At 36.8% G+C, this 23,991-nt stretch overlaps 1 protein-coding gene across 1 annotated transcript in view; it reads left to right on the plus strand.

Annotated features, from left to right (window-relative positions):
- Positions 1-4,720: 4,720 nt before the first annotated feature.
- The window catches only part of parga (poly (ADP-ribose) glycohydrolase a), a 42,066-nt gene continuing 22,795 nt past the window's right edge, over positions 4,721-23,991 (plus strand). The window contains exons 1-12 of the mRNA XM_037686742.1: positions 4,721-4,849; positions 5,309-5,372; positions 5,551-6,228; positions 6,351-6,483; positions 7,063-7,185; positions 7,286-7,363; positions 7,870-7,944; positions 11,449-11,541; positions 14,094-14,248; positions 18,413-18,492; positions 18,576-18,636; positions 18,729-18,804. Of these exons, the coding sequence (XP_037542670.1) occupies positions 5,356-5,372; positions 5,551-6,228; positions 6,351-6,483; positions 7,063-7,185; positions 7,286-7,363; positions 7,870-7,944; positions 11,449-11,541; positions 14,094-14,248; positions 18,413-18,492; positions 18,576-18,636; positions 18,729-18,804 (1,569 nt within the window). The 5' untranslated portion in view covers positions 4,721-4,849; positions 5,309-5,355. The remainder of the gene's footprint in view (positions 4,850-5,308; positions 5,373-5,550; positions 6,229-6,350; positions 6,484-7,062; positions 7,186-7,285; positions 7,364-7,869; positions 7,945-11,448; positions 11,542-14,093; positions 14,249-18,412; positions 18,493-18,575; positions 18,637-18,728; positions 18,805-23,991) is intronic.

Raw genomic sequence — 23,991 nt, forward strand, 5'->3', positions numbered from 1 at the left:
TAAACAGAGAGTGCTAAAATAATCACCAGTTTTTAACATTTTTTAAATCTGGATTTCAATTATATGTGAAATCTCTGAAATATATTGAAACACATAAAGATCTGCATGAAATGTTAATGGAATTGCCCAGTAATGCATCCATCCATACATACATTATCTTTTATCCGCTTCTTCCATTTTGGGTCACAGGGGTCGCCGGTGCCCATGTCCAGCAATCACTGTGCGAGGGGCGGGGGACACCCTGGACGGGTCTCCAGTCCATCACAGGGAGAAAAGACAAACAACCACTCACTCACACCTAGGGACAATCCATCCATCCATCCATTATCTTTACCCGCTTATTCCATCCCGGGTCACGGGGGTCGCCGGTGCCCATGTCCAGCAATCACTGTGCGAGGGGTGGAGTACACAAAGGACGGGTCGCAAGTCCATCACAGGGCCACATAGAGACAAACAAGACAAACAACCATTCACTTTCTCACTCACACCTAGGGACAATTTAGAGTTACCAATCAGCTTAACATGCTTTTGGTCTGTGGGAGGAAACCGGAGCACCTGGAGAAAACCCACGCATGCACAGAGAGAACATGCAAACTCCACCCAGAAAGGCCACCGGACCGGGATTTGAACCGGGGACCTGCTCGCTGAGATGCAGCAGCTCTACCAGTTGCGCCACCGTGTTGCCCTGTTGTAGTTTATTTTAGTTTATTTATTTTTTCTCTCTTTCTTTCTTTCCTTGTTTTCATATCCAAGTCTGCCTCTGTTATGCCCTTTTTAGAGTTACGCTATTGTGAATTGCCATATTTGTTTGTACTTGTTTTTGCTAAATAAAGTTTTCTTAAAATAAATAAATAAATAAAAAGATGGCGATAAGTGATCAGTGATGATTAAAAATGTATCAAGTTTGGTGAATTTTAGATTTTTTAAATATTAAACTGTCTGTAGGAGCCATATATAATATGGAGCTCCATACATTTACCCTGTTGTGGTGTTTATCTCTGTTGCACTAGCACCGCAACGCCAGCAGAGGGCAAGCGTGTTGTTTCTAGAGAGCGGAGCCAGGAGTAGTCTAAAAGGGAGTTCTTTTAGAGAAAATAAGCGATTTGGAGCAGTTATGAGTAACAGAGACACTTGTATGTGACAGAGTGGATAATAAATGCTACAGCTTCCCCAGAAACCTTCACCTGTCTCTTCCTTCGCTGCACTATACCTCTGTGAACCACAATGAGAACTTCAGCATTGGAGCAGAAGAAGCTCATTGTATGCCTCTACAGAGGACCACCTGCATCATGAAGGACCCCACTCACCCAGCACACACTCTTTTTGCCCCGCTCCCCTCAGGCAGATTGATGAGGTGCATTAAGTGCAGAACCACTAGATTGAGGAACAGCTTCTACCCTGAAGCTCTAGATTCATAAATCTCTAATCAGGATTATCACTGTGAAAAAAAATCACTGTAATGCCACTTTTATTGTTGATATGTGCTGCTGATTATTCATGCTGCTCATGCTGCTGATTATTTCATGCTACTCATCTGCTCACACAGACTCATGTTCGTGCTGCTGTTGTTCGGCGTATTGTTTTGTACTATTAGTGTTTAGCGTATTCTTAGTTTAGCATATTTTTATAGCTTAGATCCTTATTTACTGTTTCTTTTTACACTTTATATTTTTGTTAGGGGCAGCATGGTGGCGCAACTGGTAGAGCTGCTGCCTCTCAGCAAGCAGGTCCCCAGTTCAAACCTCGGTTCAGGTGTCTGGAGTTTGCATGTTCTCTCTGTGCATGTGTGGGTTTTCTCCGGGTGCTCCGGTTTTCTCCCACAGACCAAAAACATGCATGTTAGGCTGATTGGTAACTCTAAATTGCCCCTAGGTGTGAGAGAGTGAATGGTTGTTTGTCTTGTTTGTCTCTATGTGGCCCTGTAATGGACTTGCGACCTGTCCAGGGTGTCCCCCGCCTCTCGCACAGTGATTGCTGGACATGGGCACCAGCGACCCCCGTGACCCAAAATGGAAGAAGCGGGTAAAAGATAATGGATGGATGGATATTTTTGTTATTTGTGGATGTAACTGGGCCCCTGTGTACACATTTTTGTTCCACCTCATGTACCACATGTGATGCGAATGGTAATAAAACCTACTTGGACTTGATCTTGTGTTGTAGTTACGTTTGTTTCTCACTTTTAAATTTACTCCCTCTGCTCTTCATTGAAAACATAAACTATGATTGTAAACAAAGCCCAACACACTAACTGCATATAAACTCTACAGTTTTTGTAACAAACCATGCGATCATATTGCAAACCTGCGCATTCAGTTTAATTCTAAGTAACAGATGTCTTTAATTTTGACACTGAGCACCTGCTAGGTTCCATAAATACCAATTCCATTGCAAATCCATGGCTATGGTTTCCTAAATTGGTGAAATATTTTGTAAATTTGTGAATATGATTTCTAAAACAGAGGGATAACATTTTTCATAGGCTTAGACATATTAGTATTGCTTCTAATTTTTATAATGAGGTTTGGATATTTATGTGAGCACCTATATGTGGAGTTCAAATCAAAGATACAAATCATCAAAGTTCATGCTCAATAATCCAGATAAAAAATCCAGTAAAGTTAAATATCGTCATCTGGACGCTTTCTTTTCTTTTTTTTGCTGAGACGTTTCGTCCTTCATTCAAAGGACTTCATCAGTTGGATTTGTTGGAAGTTTTACCTGGATTATTGAGCAAGAACTTTGATGTCTTGAACCACTTTGGCTACGGCTGCCTCAGAGGAGTTGACGGGGAAGAGGGCAGGCCCCAGAAACCATCTTATCACCAGCAAACTGGTTGGCTCACTATATGTGAGTGTGCTGTTTGTTGTGGCTCCTCAGACTGATGAAGTCCAATGGATGAAAGAAAAAACGTCTCGACAAAAAAAGAGAAGCCGTCCAGATGAACTGACTTAACTTTGTTGCAAAAGGACAATAAAAATTATTTTTTTAATATGTATAATTTACAAAAATAAACAAATACAATTCTACTTGAATGAACACTGAACATCTTCATGATTACATAAGTAAAGATTTCCAATTTGGAATTATAAGCCTATTTGAAAGACAAACATTCAAAATCAAAACCCAACTTTTATCATAAGAAATATATTGTCACTACAAAAAAAACAAAATTTACAAATAAATATTGATTATTCAGTCAAATCAAAATGGTAATCGAATTAAGTAATAGTTTGAAACAGCAACTGTTCCTTAAAATCCTAAATTAATTAAAAAAATGAAAGTATTTTTGATATTCCTGAGAAAACTCATGTGAGGGGTCAAAGATTTTAAAATAGTTAAGCTCATTCATTATTTAACTTGTTATTTATATAGAATCTGAAATTAAAACATTTAAGTTTGGGGTTTTCAAAGTAAGTTTAAATAAATTAACAAAGTTACTCATATTTGATGTTAAATTAAATATGTGCACGGTTTAGAAGGCTTGGATTAGTTAGTCTCTTCAATCAAGACTTTTGCCAAACACTTTCAGGGGAAGAAAGTCAATTAACACAATTTATAATTCTTATTCCAGGTATAGGTAATATTTGGTTCCTCATGTTAACAAACTATTTATGTTTGTACTTTATGAGAAACACAAACAATTTCAACAGGCAGAAAGATGGTGTCAACAAAAAATTATGCATCCTGGTGTAATTTTCATTAAGCAAATTTAAATCATAATTTAAAATTACATTGCCATAATAAACAATAGATTTTTTAAATTGAATATATTATGATCCATTGGATTGTTCTATAAAAAATCTTGTTGCAGAATAGAGGAATTAAAGTCCAGTTGTATCATGCTGGTGCTAATGTTACAGTGATTTGCCTTTATTAAATCCTAGCATACTAAAATATTTTATATCATACTTTTTGAATGTAGTAGGTTATTCTTTATCCTATTTATTTTTGTAATATTAAAACCTGTATTAAAATATCTGAAACGTGTACTACTGTAAAAAACTTAAGAGACTGATGTAAGATGTGAAGGGTTCAACTTCAAGTGCCTCAGACTTTTTATTTTTTTGTGCATTTTTATTTTAATCCTACTTTTTTGTTCTTAGACCTTCATAAATACAATCAATGTTTTGTAGTCAAAGACAAGGATAAATAAACAAACAAACAAACAATGTTGTTTGCTGAACGAGGACAGCATGTTGAACAGAAACATATTGTCCTCTCATGGATGCAAGATGGATACAGACTATATACAAATTGTGGCACCCAGCAATAACATTTAAAAACCATTTATTCATTGCCGGTACCATCAGCAAAGCCATATACCACATCATCCTATTAACATCATGTCAAATTAAAACATTTATTTTAGTAAAACTCAGAACTCTCAGGTTTCTTAACTGTTTGTGCAGGCTGTAGTATGTCTATATTTTGCTAAAGTTATTTAACACCTGTTTACTTAAAAGCAATTAATTGTGGTATTAAGAGTTAGTCCAATTTTCCAACATCACTTAACTTAGACAATCATTTTTTGATTACTTAATGAAAAAAAAAAGTGCTGGTGGTCTCTCAACTGAGTTTATGCGTTTCCCCGACATCTTTTTTTATTTCGAAACCTGGCGTCTGCGGGATTCCGTACTTTCACGACAACGGCTTGCTTTCCGACCGCGTTGCTAAGATACTAAATAAGATCCCACCCCCTTTTTCACCAAGTCCAGTTTCTTCCGCTGCTAATGAAAGTTAATCAATATTTGAACGGTAGCATTTAGCATGATGCAGTTTCTGTTTAGAAATATTAACATGATAGTGTAATGCGTCACTCTCGGACGTCTCACGCAAAGAGGGACATGTAAGTTGAAACGTAACGCTTTGTTTTAACGGTGTTGTTCACAATAATCGAAGAAGCTAATAAAATCTTAACAGTTCCTGTAGCTGCTATTAGCTCCCTATCAATACAACGTCTTGACTTATTTAGGCACATTTAAAAAAAAAAAACGACTACAATGCCATAAGTTGCCGATAAAATACGTGCAATTTGCTAGCTTATTAGTTTACTATAATACCTGCCAGCAACATCAACTTTTTGGTGTTTTGTCGAGCTTTATGAAATGTATAAATAATGTTACGTTTGATACTTACAGAAATCTGTCCATCTTAATTAAACTAGCCAAAGTGGCAGTAATATCAAAAAGGTCTTCGTTACATTCCTGATTTTCTTTGGGAGAAAGGAAATATTTACAATGTGCTTGCTGATATGTTCTCTGACTGACACTTTAAGTGTTATTTATTTCATTATTTTCATTTTTAGCAGTTAACTTGGATTCAAATTTTATCACCTGTCAAAGATACACAACTATGGATTCTCAAAGAAGGTAAAGCACATATGTAAACACTAATCGTTTTGTTATTAGTGGTGTTTTAATGGAGAATTGTGCTGTTCTAATCAGATTATTGCCTTTTAAAAGTAGATTTGCATAGCTATGATTTCAAGACAATATTTTGTTGTGTAGCATTGCTTTTGATGTTTTCCACCTTTCTCTGTTTGTACAGTTTGGCTGATGAAGTCAAGCCAGAGGATTTGAGCAGTGATGCTTCCCAAACAAATGAAAATGTGGATCTTTTTTGTGCAACGCAAATGTCTAACAAACCAGAAGACCACCCACCAACTGAAGACATGTCCAATAGCTTAGCTTCTCAGAATTCAATGGATTGTGAGCCCCCATGTGAACTGGATGAGTCTGTTCTTGGAGACAACAGAATTAATCCAGCTGTAACCCCCAGCTCTAATGGCCAGAAATCTAGGAGACCTGATTCACCCGGGTCTCCTCACCCAGTTAAAGCAACCTGCCTTGGTGCATGTTCTGCAAATCCAAAACTCACCCTTTGTCTTAGTGTTAGTTCTAGGAAAGTTGAAGGTACACCTAGTGACATAAAGGTGCTGAGCCCCGACAGTCCAGTATGTAAAAACACATTTAGCAACAGCTCTACAGACATACTTGATGCTGAAAGCCCGTGCACAGAAGACACTGACTTTGCAAAGGCTCAGGTAGTGGAATCTCAGCAGGTTGTCAAAGATTCTGACTCTGGAAGTTTGGCCAAAGAAGGAGTTCATCCTATGGCTGTAAACACTGAAGGTGAGGATGTTGAGATGATTGAGTGCGGTACCTCATCTAAGATGAGTACTAGTCAAGACCTAAAGGAACACCAGACGGATGCAAGCTTCAAACGGTACTTAGAATTGTTTTAATTCTCAAATAATGCATGTGTTACTCTTCATTTTGCTTCACAATGGTCTTTACTCTTAATTTTGCACAATAATGTGTTTCATGTGCTTGTGTTTCTTTTTGCAGAGTTTCTTTCCCAATGCAGAACTTTGACAAAAGATGGTTGGGGACACCCATAGATGAGCTCAACAGACTACCGCAGTGTGCTCCCCCTTTGTCTCCCCTGAAAGCAACGCCTAATCACTCCGTCACAATCAGGGTGAGTTAACAACCACTTGTTCTTTTGGGGATCTTTATTTGCAGAGGAAAAGGCTGCAGTCAGAGCAAGAATGCAGATGTGATTGGGCATGGTTCACAGAGTATTGTAATAATTAACCCTAGTGTTGTAATTGTAACAAGACGATGTGTAAACACTGTTTGGACACGGACAGCACAAATAAAATAAAACTATAGACATTGCTTGGGCTGAGCCATCCTGGTGGTTGTATGTGGCTGCAGCAGTTTAACTATTACTGCTACCTAACTTATCCTAAAATCATATAAATACATTTAATCATAGGATTTCTGTTTGAATTAAACTCATGACATCGGTTTAGCTTTTTTCATTGCATATAAATTTAAAGTTAAGACAATTTGGCCATTTACAAATTCACAGTCATCTTTGTTTTTGCATTTTAACAAAACCTTGCAAATGATAAGAAAAATTGAATTTGTAAAATTAATCTGATGCACAGTTTTCCAAGATGTTAACAACAGACAGGCATTGGAGACTCCGCTGCTCTTAAAACAGTAGTAATCTGTAAAGATGTGTTGCATTTGTCTTTAATTTATGTTGCAGACAGATCTCCTCAGAGAGGGAGAGGTCCCCGTCCCGTACCCCTCAAAGTTCAGAGATGCATGGGATGAAGGGTCAGTGAAGATGCCCTGCTCTGAGAAGAATCTGTTTCCTGTGGAGACCGAGGTAAACTTGTAGTCCTGTGCTTTTAAATGTATCACCGTTTTTATTCTTTTATGTGATTCTGTGGAGGCTCTTGCAACTTTGTTATTTTTCTGTCTTGAAGGATGGTGGTGTTCAAAGTCGGTGGGAGCTAATCCGAAATGCCTTGCAGAGAGGCTTCAAAAGTTGCCTGGATGTGAGGGTAAGGCAGCTGCACATGTCTGAAATGCTTTGAAGGATTTCTAGAATGATCAGCGAGACACATTCTGTGCTCAAACACTGAATAAGTGACTTTGTCAAGTTTTCTATGGTGGAATTCAGTAGAGCTGACAGTACTTCTGATAACGGGCTTCACATCTGTCTCCTCTTATTGTAAATTTCTCAGCTAAAAGGAGAGCACTTCTCTTTTTTTAATTATTATCAAACGGGTCATTTGTGTTTGAAACAATGGAAAAAAACATTTATCTTTTAAACTTATTTTCTCTTTGGTAGATTTTGTGTTCATTTTTTCCCTCAAACGCAACATATTCCATTATCAACCACATGGTGGCAGAGTTTACAATTATATTTTAGGTTGAGCATAAAACCCTTCATAATCGGAGTGCCTGACACTTTGGGTATACTAATGAACCTTTTTTAATCTGCTGCCAAATAATATTCTAATCATAAATTTACCATGGATGAATAACTCTCATTTCTACTTCTCAGGATGCAATACTGAGGTACCACACGACCCATGCAAAGAAATGGGACTTCACTGCCTTGAACCTTCTTTGCACAGAGGCAAGTAGTTCAAAGCATCATTTTCTATTATTATATGTATATTTTGTTCAAAATATGGATAAGAAAGCTTAAAATACTGCCTTTACATATTACTGGCATTAATAACTTTTATTTTTAGAAAATATTAAAAAGGTTTTTTAACAGCACTTGAGAAATACATTTTTAGGCTTTTTTGCTTGCATTTCAATAGATTTAAAGTAAAACAAAACACACTTCAGCAGACATTACGTGAACTTTTAATGTAGATACTCAGTATTTAGTATTATTCAAATTTATAAAGATAGAAAAACAAGTAGATAGTTTATTAAAGACCTTTTTAAAGAAGTCTGCTTTCCTTATTTTCAAAGCTGCTGTGTATCGTCTCCACAAAATAGTTTAGAGCCGCTGGGGAGTACTGTACAGTCAGGACTGATGAGTGCAGCTTATAGCTTCAACAGCTGTTGTAGAAGAACCAGGGGAATGTTTTCGTTTATACATCTCCTTCCTCTTCACGCTTTCTGTCCTCTGTTCAGACGGTCAGGGACTGTAATCGCATTCCTGTTAGAGTAATGTTCACACTGGGGTTAAAGAATAGAAAATGACTGTTTTTGCTCTTAAGAAAGAAAATTTAAAAGCTGCTGGAGCTTTTTCAATTAATCTTTCAGTCTTTTTTTATGTAAACGACTTTCCAAAAGGTTGTGGATTGGAATATGCTTGATAATACATTAAATGTTTATTTACACGCAGAATACTTGGCAAATTGAACATGCAACTCATCAAAATAAATTTTAGACCCCAAATTATGGCCTGCATTTGATAAATCCTGTTTGTTTTAAACTTTTAATTTTCTGAGTAAGTTGTCTCTTAAGTTTATGTGAAATAAAAATATAAAGAATCATATTTCTTTTGTCACAATTGAGAGCAGACAGTACTTCTGGTAACAGGCCTCACGTCTGTCTCCTCCTATTGTAAATTTATCAGCTAAAAGGAGAGCATTTCTCTTTTTTTCCTCTTTATTCTCAAAATAATTTTTCACCGTCATGCAGAAAGCTTGTAGATCAATAGCAAGCCAGGCTTTTTATAGCTTAAGCCAATTTAATTAAAAGGCCCCATTAAATTTGTAAGGACTCCAAGTGGCCATCAAGAGAGTTGCCTTTCCAGCCTCATCTTACTGCCCACTCTTACAGCGTGCGGAGCCTAGCTTACTTACATTTTGTTCTTTATTGCTTTGCTTTTTAAAGTTAAGACTTGAAAAAGAAACTGACTCCCAGGAAAAGTGCTAGTAGAGATTTATGAGGTTATGAGGTTTAATTCATAAAAGCTAGTGTTTTGTAAAAGTACATGTTTACATGAAGAGAAATGAAATCTCTTCTGGTTGTGGCTGTTTCATCAGGTGTTTTTGTTTGTTCAAGTGTGCGCCTGCACCCTGTGTTTCTCTGCAACTTTACCTCTGCTTTACTTTAGATTTAGTATGTTTTTTATTTCCGTTTTAAAATCATCTGCATGCGATAGGTTTTATAGAACATTGAGAATATTTAGTTATGACGTGATGAAATAATAATTACAATAATGAACCATGAAAACACTGTCCCAAGTTAAAGTTTTAAAATATTGTTCAAATATTCGATGTTCAAATGTTGCCGTTTTGAACGGCCTCCGTATGAAAAATGTTAAAACCCAAAACAAAACCAGTAATGAGATGGGACTACACGAGTCTGGGAAGAAGCTGCATTGACAAGACCTTTGCTGAAGCCGTTTCTTTCTCAATATTATGCTAGTTACATTTTGAGCGACATTTTGGGAGCTCGAGGGGTAATTGTGCGGCTGCACATTTGCCCCTGGGCCTATGATTGACACTCCACTCTGTGTGTAATAGCAATAGGAGAGAAAAAAAGTTATCCAAATTATGTCTTGTCTGTAAATCATCTTAGTGTTTCCCCCTCAGCCGAATGAAACTGTCACCGTGTCATTTTCTGATGAATGTGTGAAGGTTGAGCAGGATCACAGTCCAAGAATAAGTGATGTTGCTCTTATCTAAAAACATTCAGCGCCAAGACAAAACCACAGCTGAATGCTCTCACTTTCATCACTTTGATTAACTGACTGTATAAAATTTCCGTTTGCTAGAAAGTGCACTGGAAAACCTCTAAATTAAACCTTTAAATATAAAGTTGTGAAGTTTCAGCTGCCAGAAAAGTGATCGTTCCCTATAACCAGAACATGTAGAGTAGATAATTTGCTCGTCTGTCACTAGATTTGAACTGTCTTGTATTACATTTATTGACATCAAATGTAGAATTTGTCTCTGTAGTTTAACCCTCAGGCCAACTTGCTGCTTTAGCTGTAAAAATGTAGTACTGTCATCTTTCTGCCCTCATCCTGCTGCATCACCAACTATCTATTAGTCCCACTGGAGCACTTTATGATGTCTGCCAGCTCATTACTTCTGACAGCATTTAGTCAGACCTGCTCTGCAGCCATATAAATGTTCCAAGCCAAGTCAACCGCAGAGGACTTCCTCTTGAAAATCCAACCCGCCTGCCACTCTTCCCACAATTGGTCATTTGCATTTGCTCCAGAAGGTCCATTTAATCAGCACCAGCTCCCCTGCTTACCTTGATAAAATGAGGCAAGTGATTGATGACCGTGACATTCGAAGCCAATACACTCATAAATGATTGTGCTGTAAATCTGGGTGTATGATGAAAAACCTGGGTGTTTATTTTAGAGGGAATTGCCCGTGGATGCTGAGGTAAGCTGCATCTGACGTATGGATGCCTCGGTCGCGCTGAGCTCTTTCCCAGATTGATAGTAGTTTTCTTCTGAATACGGTTCTGTGCAGTGAGTGGCTCTGCTGCATTTTTTTTTTCCATCTTACAAATGTTTGGATTGTGATATCTGAGATGTGAAACATCACTTTTTTTTTTTTTTAACAGCAGTACAGAGTACACCTTCACTGCCTTCACGTGAACTTGGGTTTTGTTGCTTGGGAGGGCATCCCATTAATTGTTATATGTTTAAAAGATAAGCTTTTACTCAAAAACCAGCAACATCTGCTTTTCATCCTACTAACGCAAAAGAAATAGAAAAACTGACATTTTTGGTTAAATCTATTACCATGCCTCTATTTTAACATTTTTTCATAAATATTAAAATGTTATCATGTATTTATACATACTGAAAATGTTAATTAGTCCACACTGTATATGGGAAAACTAGAGATTCAAAATGTACAAACCAACAAACAAAAAAAGTTTTAAAACACAATTGATTAAATTGTATATTGTTATAATTTGTTTTTTCAAATTCATTTGACTTGGAGAACTGACTCTTTTATCAAGAGGATAAGGATTTATTACTCCTGAATCATTAATTGTAATATTTCTTTTGGAGAGTAGTTACACAAATGTCTGCAATTAGTAGTTCTGCTTGCTTCAATGCTGTGGTGTAAGACACACATCCAGCTCCAGTTCATCACATCGAGGGGAAATAAAAAAAAAAAACTTGGTTTTGCCTTCTCTACAGTATCTTGAGCACTGTGAGGTACAGCACCTATTTGACAATGTACTACCGGCTTTGGTGGACCTGGCTTTGAGTGCTCCTCGCCTCTGCACAATGGTAAGAGTTCAGTTTTGTCCTCCTGTACAGTTTTTGTTCAGTAGGTGTTGACATCTTTGTAATAATCACCATGACTGACTATAGCTCCTGTTCCAGCAGAAAGGACTGTTTGATGACAGTCACTGAAGTTAACCCAAAGTCTAAAGTAACATCTCAGGAGTTTAGTGCAAAGAGCATGAACACAAACTTTGATTCAAAGTCTGAAATGTCTCAGGCATTTTTATTTAAAAGGACTAAATGGACTGTACTTGTATAGGGCCTTTCTTTCTTATCAACACTCAAAGCGCTTTACACTACAAGCTGTGTCCTCATTCACCCATTCATACATCACTCTACTAGATCTCTACAAGCTAGTTGAACAAATCATTTTAAAGAGACTAATCAGTGCTTTATCACATTCATACGCTGATGGGACACACATCAGAGGCGATAAGGGGTTCAGTGTATTGCCCAGGGACACTTCAGCATGAGACTGCTGGTGGATTCGAACCCCCATCTCTCACATTGGAGGACGACTGCTCTAACCACTTGGCCACACCCACCCATTTACCTGCTTAATTCTAAAACCAAACATCTAGAATTTTTTTAAATAAGAATAGGTTATTGGTAGTTGTAGCTTCTGAGCTGAAGTATAGATGACCTTCCTACAATGCATTTAGTTGAGAAAATTGTAAAAAAAACCCATAAAAAACAAGCATCTACCTTATGTGAAAGTGACAATTTCTAAAATATTTTATGTAAAGTTTACTCAAACCACTGAACCATTTTGGGATGAGTTATTTGCTTTTTTGTCTCTGTTCCGAGTAACTGTTAGCTTGATTCTGCCATTAAAGATCAACACCCAACATTATAGTCCCAGGTGCTCTTAAGAGGTAATCACTGTTGTAGAATACAATGGTTTTATATATTTTTGCAATTGGGCCATGTAAGTGTTAACAAAACCTTAAACAAACAAGTAAACCAGTCTTGGAAACACCCAAGCACAGGGCCAATGATTACCGCCTGCTGAAGTTCTGCCAGGGATAATTGTGTATTATGTCACTGCGTGAGTGCAGCTACAGCGTGCGCTCTCAGGACATTGTTACATGCAGTGTTCCCTCAATGAGGACTGAACTAGGCAAAAGGGTCTTCTCCTACTTCGCTCCTGTTTCCTGGAATATCTTGCAAAAAGATCTGAAGCTCTCGACCTTGACCTCTCTAAGTGTCTTTAAGAATCTTCTAAGTTCATGGCAAAAACCAATGCAGCATATTCTTGTTTTTAGTTTTCTACACTGCCTTACAACCTAGCTGTTTTTTCACTACTTTTCCTTTTAATTATCATTTTTAATTACCTTTTTATTTTCACTTGTTTATAAAAAAATAAAATAAATTACGCATCCTTTATGATCGTCTATTATTGTTTTTGTTGTCCGCTGTTGTCATCACTCTTTATTAAAATTTAGGTCTCTCTTGTAAATGAGTCCCCGAGGCTCAATGGGATTAATCTGTCTAAATAAAGGTTGAATAAACGAATGACAAAATAATGTATAGTGTGGTATAATAACCAGAGAGGAGGTTTTAAATGATGGACTGTACAGATTCAACTGATTAGTTAAGAGTGACTCATAATGAATGGCTCATTTTTATATTAAGTGCATCTTTTATTAGAAAAGAAGCAAAAAAAAAAAATGGTGGTCTTTTGTTTTTATTCGTTTTAGGTATTATGCTTGAGCATTTCAGGAAACCTGCTTAGTTCTTGCATTCACTGTGTTAACTTGGACATATTATGAATACTAACAATCTACACCATAAATTTCCTTTAACTTAGGAACAAGTTTTGGGATACCATGTTTGATTTGAATCCCTTCAGACCTACTCCCCCCTTTAATTTATACAAAATGGAACTGGTTCGTGCTACAGGTCCTCCTCGTAAATGTCATCTCCATTTGTCTTTGTTTTCATCCTGTCATTAATTACAGCAGTATAAAATTTACAAGATTGGTATTTTTGTAATGACATTATCTATGTCAGAGTCTTGAGTTTAATTCAATTGACTGAATTCACCTCCCACTTCTGGAAGAAAAAAAAACAAATCATCCCTAGCAGATTTTTGTTACAGATTTATTCTTTGAAATAATGAATATATTTTTCACCATGACGTTTTCAGATTCTCTGTGGTTGTAAGTGTGAAGGCTAATGTTTATGTGTGTGTTATTAGAGCTTGTATTGATCTGCCAACTGGGCAGCCTTGGGAGACTCTTTAGTCCTAATCAGTGAAGATGGATGAGCCCCATGTGTCTGGTTGAACAAACCTGACGGGGAGCAAGAGAACCGGAACCTTAATTACTACCACCCATTTTCCTAATGGAACCCTCCTTATCTCCTGTTTGCTAGATCGCTAAACTAATTTTCTTCCCTCATTAGCCCTGCAACCTACAGTACAGTACTAAACCCACAAAACCCTGCATGTTTGTTAATCACCTTAACATTGTCTATGTAATATTTAGCCTTTCAGGTTGTGTCTCTTATCTTTGACGCTGTACAATTTTTTGTCTTTTTGTTTCTCCTTCTAGCCAATCCCTTTACTCAAGTCGGGCATGAACCATTCCCTGACTCTGTCTCAGGAGCAAATAGCCTGTCTTTTGGCCAACGCCTTCTTCTGCACATTCCCACGACGCAACTCCCGCAAGTCGGAGTATTGCAATTACCCTGAGATCAACTTCTACAGGTACCAGTGCGCTGATGCAGAGAATCTATAAATACACCAAACACTTCCTGCCTCTTACTCAACCGTTTTCTTTAAAACAGGAGAAAGAGGAGTTTGTTGCTGACAGTTTTTGCTGTCTTTTGCTCGTTTTATTGCATTGAAACAGAATAAAGTTATTGTTTTCACTTGAAGCATGAATTTGTAACTATTAATCAAATATATAGAAATCTAAATATACTTTTCCTGATTTAATTTTTTTCTTTGGTGTTGTAGAAGTGCCTTGTTTTGATTGATCCTGTCAATTTAAAAACCCAGATTTCCATTGGGGGGCGCTACCTCCTTGAAAAGGGCTAATAAATAATAATTTTTTTTTTTATCACCTTTTGCCTGTTTTGTTAGGGTAAGTTTAATATCAAGTTTAGGTTTTATTTGATGCTTGCATTCAATGATTATTAATATTATAAAATAGTTTAATCTGGCTTATAAACAAAACGTTATGCCATGCATGCGTTTTTATTCAAATGATTTGCAAAGATGTGCTGCAGCTTTCTAAGAAAATGAAAAGTTTTTGTGAGGGAGCTGTAGGCTGAGAACTTGTATTCTCTTTATGCCTTGTATGTGGAAAGAATGTTGAAGTAGGTGTTTTCCAGTTATTGATTTTTATTTTTATTAACTCAAGTCACTCAGTTGTTGGTAAAGCATAAGATAGCTAATTGAAACCAGTTGATTCAATTCAGTTTATTTATATATCACCAAATCACAACAAAGTTGCCTCAGATTTACAGGAACATTCACATACACAGAAAAGCCAATTAGTAAAGTTCTCTATCTAAGGAGGCCAGCAGACACGTTGAATTTTCACTTTGTCGCAGTCTCCCTTCCTGAGCAAACACAATGGCAACAGTGGAAAGGAAAAACTCCCTTTAACAGGAAGAAACCTCCAGCAGAACCTGGCTCAGGACAAGCGGCCATCTGCCTTGACCGGCTGGGTTTGAGATGATTCAGTGAACTGACTTCTCATAACCTTGTGGTCATTTGAGGCGGAAGAGAGGATGTTTGTACCTGTGTAGTTAAAACTAAACAAGAGAAGTTACAGCTGTTGAAATGGACATACAGAACTTTTACTGTCATTATATTTGAATTTCAGTATTAGGAGAATATTTGTACAGTATGTATACAGTATACAGTATACAGTATTTGACCTAAATCTGCACCAAAACATGTTTTGTCATGTAGATCTATTGGCTCATGAATGCTTTATTCTGACATATAAAGGACGGGTTATTCAGTTTTAAATTTAGTTTTAGGTCATAAACAACAGAGTTTTTGGAAAACTTTTAGGATTAAGATTTCCAGAAACTTTTATTTGCTACACTGACATGCAGATAATGAAAAAATCAAAAGAGATTTGCCAACATTGATGAAGAACTCGTTGTTTGCTATGGTCAAACCACTCACTACAGTCCCATTTGTGCTACAAGGCACAAATGTATGAAAATATCACTTAACTGTAAAAAGAAAAACAGACAAGTCACATAAACAAGTAATTTAATATACATGTTGACTTTTTTTACCGATTTCTTATAAGTAAATAAATGCTATGCAATCACTTGGCTTATCTGAATACTTACCTGGTTTATCTTTACATTTGTTTAGGGGTAAACAGGACGTACATTTGAATAAAAAAATAAATTATACCTGCTAATATTAACTTCATTTTATTTTTTAAATACTTTAATAAAGTTGTTATTTTCTGGTCAGCTTGCATAAAGAAAAGAGATGATGTAAAGAGCAACATTTTGTTGAGCAAAAATAGTATTTTGTTTTAGCGAAGTCAAACAGCTAAACCTTAAATACACCTTTAAACTTTATACCTTTTTTATGTAAAACATATGTAAAACATAATCTTTGAATTTTGTTTCCAAACACTTAGATTAGGACCCACTGCAAATTAAAATTAGAATTGCCAATAAGAGAATCTGTCTTTCAATCACAGACGGAGTCTGAATAAATGTTTCGATGAGCTGTTGCTGATGAAAGCTCAAATAAGACAGATACATTTTTATAATAATAATAATAATCATAATCATAATACTTTATTTATAAAGCCCTTTAAAACAACCACAGCTGCAACAAAGTGCTCTATACATACGATCAAGAAAATTTAAACACATAAAAATAAAACTATTGTTAAAACATTATGATAAATAAAAGCAATAAAAACTATACAGAGCAAATTCAGTCTGTGCTAAAAGCCAGGGAGAATTTATGTTGAGGTTAGATTATTAACAGAACAATTAATTGTGGTTAGCAGATTCACTGCTGTATTTTTGAACAGTAATATTCTGTTACAACTGTCACTTTTTCTTGATATCTAGATATAATCTCGATTAAATTTTCTCCAGTTTTTGTTGGACGTATCTTTTTTTTTCTGCCTGTACCTTCCAGTTGTTGTTTTATGACTGAAGTTGATATTTTAGTAAAACCTTGGGGTAAATGGGGTGATCCTGCCTGAAGAATGTAAATATGTATCAAAAGTGGATTTAAAAAAAAAAAAGCATTTTTAAATTTTAATAATTCAGAACCACTGTCTAATTTTTAACAAACATTCGCTTACTTGGTATTAAGGCGTGTAAATTCTTTTGAATTGCATCGTCTCATTGATATGCGATTTGTCTCCCCAACACACATCTTTTATTTTATCTTTTACTATCGGTGTGTTAAATGTAAGGATGCTGCATTAATGTAAGGATGCTGCATTAATGTAAACATTGATTCAGTTGCAAAGTTGGCCTTTTCAGACTCACGAGAGCCTGTTTTCAGGATTTCTGCCTGCAGCAAAATACAGGAAAGAGCGACGGTGTCTGAGAAGATGAAACAAGACAAGCGCTGCAGTCTAAAATGGGTCCTGGATCGTTACCAGTCCTCCCTTTCTCTCTGTAATTGAGGGAGTGTCCGTCACTTTGCTTATTGGCTACAGTAACTCTCTGTCTTGGACAAGCAGGGCAGCAAGCAATCTGCTGATTGCTGTTTTGACAAAAGTGTCGAGGTTTGTCCTCTGTTAAGTGATGGATGGATTCAAGGAGCAACACAGAAGGCAGGAGACTTCTTTAGATCGTGTTTTCTGCTGTTTGAGAAGAAGACTAAACAGATCTTGTTTAACAGTCAACAAGGAAAGCTTAATTCTTTTGTCTTTGAATCATTATGAAATGGTCACGTTCACTTGAAAAACATTTTTTAATAGAGTATAAACAGTCAAAAACATAGTCTCCTTGTCGATTTTATGTAGTATATAAGTGAATGATGGAGAAGAACCAACCAAAAAACAATTTTTTTCCCTTTAGGTGACTTTTTTAAATTTCGTTCATAATTGAAATTAATATTTAATTAGATTGTCACCTTATTTTATGAACATGTAATGTAGTTAGTTTCTTTTTTTTAATCCATGGTATGATTTACAGCTGTACTTGTAATCCTGCCTTGATTAATCTCTGGTTTTAGGGTCACACAGGATTGTTGCCCCTCTCACCAAACTGACACCAAAGGTTGCAGTGGGTTGGGAAAGTTCTCACAGCATTCGTTAAATTACTTTTTAACAAGCTTAAAAAGGGCAGTAAAGCATATTTCATATGTAGGACTTGCTTTGATGAATACAGTTTTTTTATTTTTTTTATTTTAGGAATTGCTTTTAGTGCACTAAAATTTCTAATTTGATTGGATCCCCTTGTTTTAATTCTTTACTGAACTGGGCAGAAAGCAGTGGGAGGCAAAGATGAATGCTGAACTGTAATTAGTCATCAGCTTAGGTTGCTTTTACTGGAAGGAGTGGGTCAGTATGGGGTGATTTAAGCTGCCCATCCAGCACTCTCCTTGTTCTTCCAGCCTACTTTTTAGTAACTTTAAAGAGCTGAGACAGGGCCTCAGGCATCGACATTGTAGGGAGATGGAAGAAACATCATGCCAGTTAGAAAGCTCGACTTCACTCATGTTGCTGTAGCCTGGTTGTGCAGTGAGTTATAGATAACTGAGTGAAACAAACATGCATTTCATCTACTGAAGCATAAAGCCTAGTTTTATGTATAGCTTTTTTTAATTTAAACTTTTTTTTAATTCAATTTTTTATATTATGTAGAAGCTTTTTAAGCTCTAAAATGAATTCAAGTTCCTGCTTTCTTTCTTTTTCAGGTTATTTGAAGATTCCTCAACCAGAAAAATTGAGAAGTTGAAAACTCTGTTGTGTTACTTCAGAAGAGTAACTCAGACTAGTAAGCTCTAAAATGTCACGTTTTTGGTTATTTCTGTTGAAAGCTTTAAAAACGATGTAACCTGTAATTGTTTGTTTTTGAAGGACCCTGTGGTCTTGTTACATTCACAAGACAAACTCTTAACCATCCAGCGAACTGGGAAAGGTAATCACTGGTTGTCATAACAGGCTTTGATCCAAATGTGCTAGTAGTCCTTATCTAAGAGAATGTCCATAATTTTTTTTTTTTTTGGTAAGTTCTCGGACTCAGCTGACTCGTCTGCATATCACTTGTGAGGGGACAATTGAAAATGAAGGGTACGGGATGTTGCAGGTAGGAATTATATTTGTTTTTATCAAATGCACAGTCTAATTAGTTTTTGTGGTTTTTGTAAGCATCTCTTAGCCAATTAGTTTTTTCCAAAGTGAGTTAAATGCAAAATTTCGAATTCAAAGTTGTTGTATTGCATAAAAACAGTTTATATAAAAATAAATGGTGGATGTGGCTCAAAAAAAGATGTTCTTGGATGTAAATAACAAACAGGAAGATGTAAATACTGTTGGAGAAAATCCTTTTATAAATGTATTTAATTCATATATTTTTATTTCTGTTTTTGATTTTGATGCTGTTTTGATATTTATCAACTATGAGAAACTATGACAGTCAAGTTAAAATTCTTCATTTTGATGTAATGATGAAACCCTTAAATGCAAATATGTTAAAGTTCCTGAAATAAGTAAAAATTAAATGACACAAAATAATTATTTTAACAGAAATACAGCTCAATGTAGAATCTTAAGCAGGTGCAACCCCCCCCCCCCCCCAAAAAAAAAAAAAAACACAAAAAAAAAACACAATATAATAAAAGTAGCACAACTTTATTTCTTGAAGGAAAGCTAATTGCCACTTGCATGCCAAAGTTTTAAACAAAGATGCTGTACAATCTGTTAGTGCATGGGGTATGTGTTGAGGATGACACCCAGCTTCCAACACACCAAACTTTTAGCTCAACATTATCGTCCCTCTATTATCGTGGGAGTTACGTTCCACTCATCACCACGATAGGTGAAAACCGCAAAGTAGGAACGCTATATTTATTTGAGTATTTATGGCAGCGGTTCTCAAACTGGGGTCCATGGACCCCCTGGGGTTCGCGAGCCAATGCTTTGGGGTCTGCAAAAATATATATATATATCTTTTAATGAATTAATTTTTTTACAAGTAAGTAGATGTTTAACAACTTGTTAAAATACACCACAATGCAGGAAACCACAACTACTTTGTTCAAAAATTTCTGGGGGAGGACCCCCAGACCCCGCACCCCAATCTGCCCGCCCGCTATAAACTTGCATTCGGTTCCAAAAAATCCGACCCGGTCCCAGCCCGTAGCCATCATTTCCAAATCCCACCCGATCCGGCGAATTAACAATAATTTCAGGTTTGAACCCGACCCCCCCCAACCCCCCCCCCCCCCCCCAACATTTTTAATTAAGCTTTGACTGCTTATATAGTTATTAACAGTCGGCGGACGCACACGGCGGAATGAAGGGGGCAGCCGTCAAAGTGCATTACATGCTTCCCCTGCTTCTGCCTGCAATGGACCCTGCTCTGACATGTCGGATTTTTTGTGATCTCACCTGTTTGGGTCGTTCGCGTCCGCTGACGCAATCAAAAGCCCGACCCGGCCCGCATGTTAATAAGCACATTATTATGGACCGGCCCAGTCCGAATCCGGGTTGGGCAGGGCCGGGCTCCACGTTCGGGTTAGAAATGACAGCTCTAATATGCGTTCCGTCATCAATCCGTTTACAAATGAAGCTCTGTTACTTGGTCTGACTACTGCTGTTATGATTCTGTTCAGTTTCATGTAAAGAGTGTTCTGTAATAATTGGAAGAAGTGCCAGTACATTTATTATGTTCATTATGTGAATAGGTAGTTTTAAAGTGGGTTTTTGATTCTGTTAATTTTCTCAAAACTGAAATTTTTGGAAGTTGAAATTAAAAATGTTGTTAATTAATTGTGTCTTGTATGAAAAATACCCCATGTTTAAAAGTATAAAAATTGTATTAACACTATTAAAGAACAGGTCTTAAAATATTTGTTACATAAATATTTCCATTGCATTACAGAAAACAAACAAACATCAAACAAATTGCAGACAATTCTTTAATAAACACGAGGGTTATGAGGGGGTTCCTGAAACTTTTTCTCCCCTATAAGGGGTCACTGAACCCAAAAAGTTTTAGAAACCCTGTTTTAAGGCTTTGTAAACCCTTCCCACACTCTTGCAATGCTCTAAACTGTTAAACCTATGTAATTTTTATCAACGTAAGTATATGTACTGTACAGTACAGCAAAATTTTATATGGGTATTCACCAGCTCTGTTCCGGTTGGGCTCAGTTCCGGTTCAGCAGTCCTACCCTACAGCATCACGAAGTCCACCGCCCCATCCAGGTTGATGTGCTCGAGGATAATTGAGCTTCAGGAAGCTTCAGGATTATTTTCATCTTTCCTGCCTGTTCTGTGAGCTTAATAGATAGATCCTTACTTCTGACTTTGCGTTGCAAAACTTTCCCTCCATTGCTGCCATTTCGGCAGAAAGCAGCAGCCTGAAGCACTGTTAGCTTCTGGGCCGTGTAGTTTTTTTGACTTGTATTACATTATAGGCTTATTGAAAGAAAACTACAAAATGGCGGCACCTGTCCCAAGTATTATTTTTTGGTTTTTGTCGTATTGGTTGGTTCCTGCTCCTGTCCGCTCCCGTTAACTTTTTATCCCGTACCGTCCTAATCACGTGAGTAGTGAGTAATATTAAAGTTGACAATCATGTGTTGTTCAACTTATGTTGAAAAATCGAGTCCGCAAAAGTCAAACTGCGAAGTAGCGAGGGAATACTGTATCATTAAAAATGGCAGTTAAAACCATTTTATTGTTTTAGTTGTGGCTGCCATCTTGAGTTAGGTTCCCATCCAAAAGTTAATCAGTTGTAGTTTACATTCACTGATTATGGTCTGATAGTTTTACTGAAATGTGTCCTGTTGTTCATAAGGCATTTTGCTAACAGACAAACATGCACATACACAGACGAGCAATTACACGACTGCCCACCTTTCTTGGCAGCAGGTTATACCCAAAGTCACTGAAATATGTTGCAACTAGTGGCCAGTAATAATCTTAGGCTTTATTTATCACCATCTATATGAACAAACATTTTAAACGTAATTTTGACTTTGGACAGAAATGTGCATAAATTGGCATATATATAATACCAATTTATATTATATTTAGCAAAAATTATACTATTTTTGATCAAATTTTTTATGCATTTTAGTATAAATACAGCAGTACCAAAAAGTCAAGTTTGCTAGTTGTTGGTTTACACATGCACAACATAAAACAATAATCTTAGTGGCTATCACCATTTATTCCTTTTTGCTTTAAAATGGAGGACTTCCTTAAATTCAGCACTTGTGTAATTTTAATACAAATGTTTGAATTTCTTTGCGCATGTCTACACTGATTGACTCCATTGTCTCAACCCTTCTTTGGGATCTTCTTTGAAGGGTGCATTTATTTTATCTCTGGTTGACAGCATATATATGCACATGAATAGTTCAGAGTGGCAAGGGTGGAGGAGAGGACCCTTGGGTGGGGAATGAAAGAGAAAGGCACATGTAGAAAACAAAATGATGAGGGTGAGGCATTTCACAGGAATGACCCAGTGGGCCAAAAGTCCTGCAGGGGGATTGACGGCTACCTCAGCAGGCCGTACGCTGGCTGCGTGTTGAGCTTTGATAGGGCAGAGTGGGCTGTCATCCTGTCATGAGGTGAGATTGAAGGGTGGGGGGTGAGATTAGGGCTGAACCAAAGAAAGAAAAGGGGAGGAGTTGGGTGACTGGTTAAAAACATACACACTTGCACATACAAACACACTTACTGTCACACAGATTGATGTAGTTGCGGGCCACTGAGCAGAACCTTCACCCCTGACGGGATGTATGAGCATCAGCATTGTGATTGATCGGACTGCTCTTTTATCTGTGCCCCCCCAAAACAAGGACTTGGCTTGCAGGGCATGAAGGTCTAGTATCACACCAAAATAAAAATATTTCCTGCACATCAGCAGCGGTTTCAGAAATATGCAGAAGTGGATGTATTTTTACTATGGATCTGCGTGTACACAGACTTGTTTCAGTCCTTTTATTTGTTTTTATTGCAATAATACAAATAATTTCAGGACATAAATAGTGATGTATAACTATCCTGTGTACAAATTTTTATGTTTTTTTTTTGCAAATACATTAGATTGTGAATTTTCTCCTAATACAACTCATCAAATGTTGGAACATGTCAGGAAATGTTATCGTACTTGCCGCTGTACATGTCGCACCGCCTTATAAGTCACATGAGTCCAAAAATGTCTATTAAAGTGGAAAAAAACATAAATAAGTCACTTGACCGTATAAGTCTCATCTATTATGCGTCATCACAGACCACCTGGAAATGTGGGCCGGTGTTGTGCCAAAAATCGATTGGCTGCCAAATGGTGGCCATGGGAGCATGCACAGGAGGACTTTAACAAGAATTTAATAAGATTAACACCTAAAAACAATTATTTGTTTGCTCAACATTATAGTAAAGGTGTGTCTCAGGTGAACTTTTCCTTAATAAATGCACTTTAATGGTCAAATCATCTGCATTTTGTCTGGGCTGTGCGGCGAAATGCAACTGATTTGACGTTTGCTCCAGGAGTTCTGGAGCAAGACAAAGGTGGCTTGGTATGGCAAACCAAGTGTCTCATTAATAGCCACTTTTGACTATTAATGAGACACATGGCTTGCCATAATGCTCGAAGGTCCTCTGGCAGCTGAAAATGTTAGTGTTCAATATTTTCCTTGTCTGAATGAAGGAAATCGTCAGCTCTCAGCCAAAAATTGGGTTATAACTATGAGGAAAGAAAAAAACGTATATTAGTCACTTCGGTGTATAAGTTGCAGGACTTGCAAATTTATGCAAAAAGGTGTGACTTATATGGCGAAAAATATGGTACATGTTGGTGATGTTAAATTCAGTTTATTTATATAGCGCCAAATCACAACAAAGTTGTCTCAGTGCACTTTACAGGAACATTCACATACATAAAAGCCATTTAGTAAAGTTCTCTATCTAAGGAAGCCAGCAGACAAGTTGACTCTTCACTTTGTCGCATTAAGTCACAGGTGACAATGACTCAGGGTGGGTGGGTTGGTTAGTGACACACATTGCCTGAACAACTCTACAATTATGTCCCAACAGCATTTTATAACATTTAAATTCCTGACAATCTGTTAAAACTGAAGGGGTTTCACCTTCAAAAAACAAAAGATGTCCAGTTGCTTTCTTTAAAAAAAACCCCGAGATAATCAACATTATTAATGTTTATTCTGAGTGCTGTATCAGTGTGCCCAAATATTTGTTTTTTCATCCAATAATTACAAAATTTGGAATATTCCTTAAACTGCTGTTTAAAAACACCCTT

The sequence above is a fragment of the Nematolebias whitei genome, chromosome 1 (genome assembly GCF_014905685.2).
Source record: "Nematolebias whitei isolate Nwh7 chromosome 1, NemWhi1, whole genome shotgun sequence".
NCBI classification, from domain to species: Eukaryota; Metazoa; Chordata; class Actinopteri; order Cyprinodontiformes; family Rivulidae; genus Nematolebias; species Nematolebias whitei.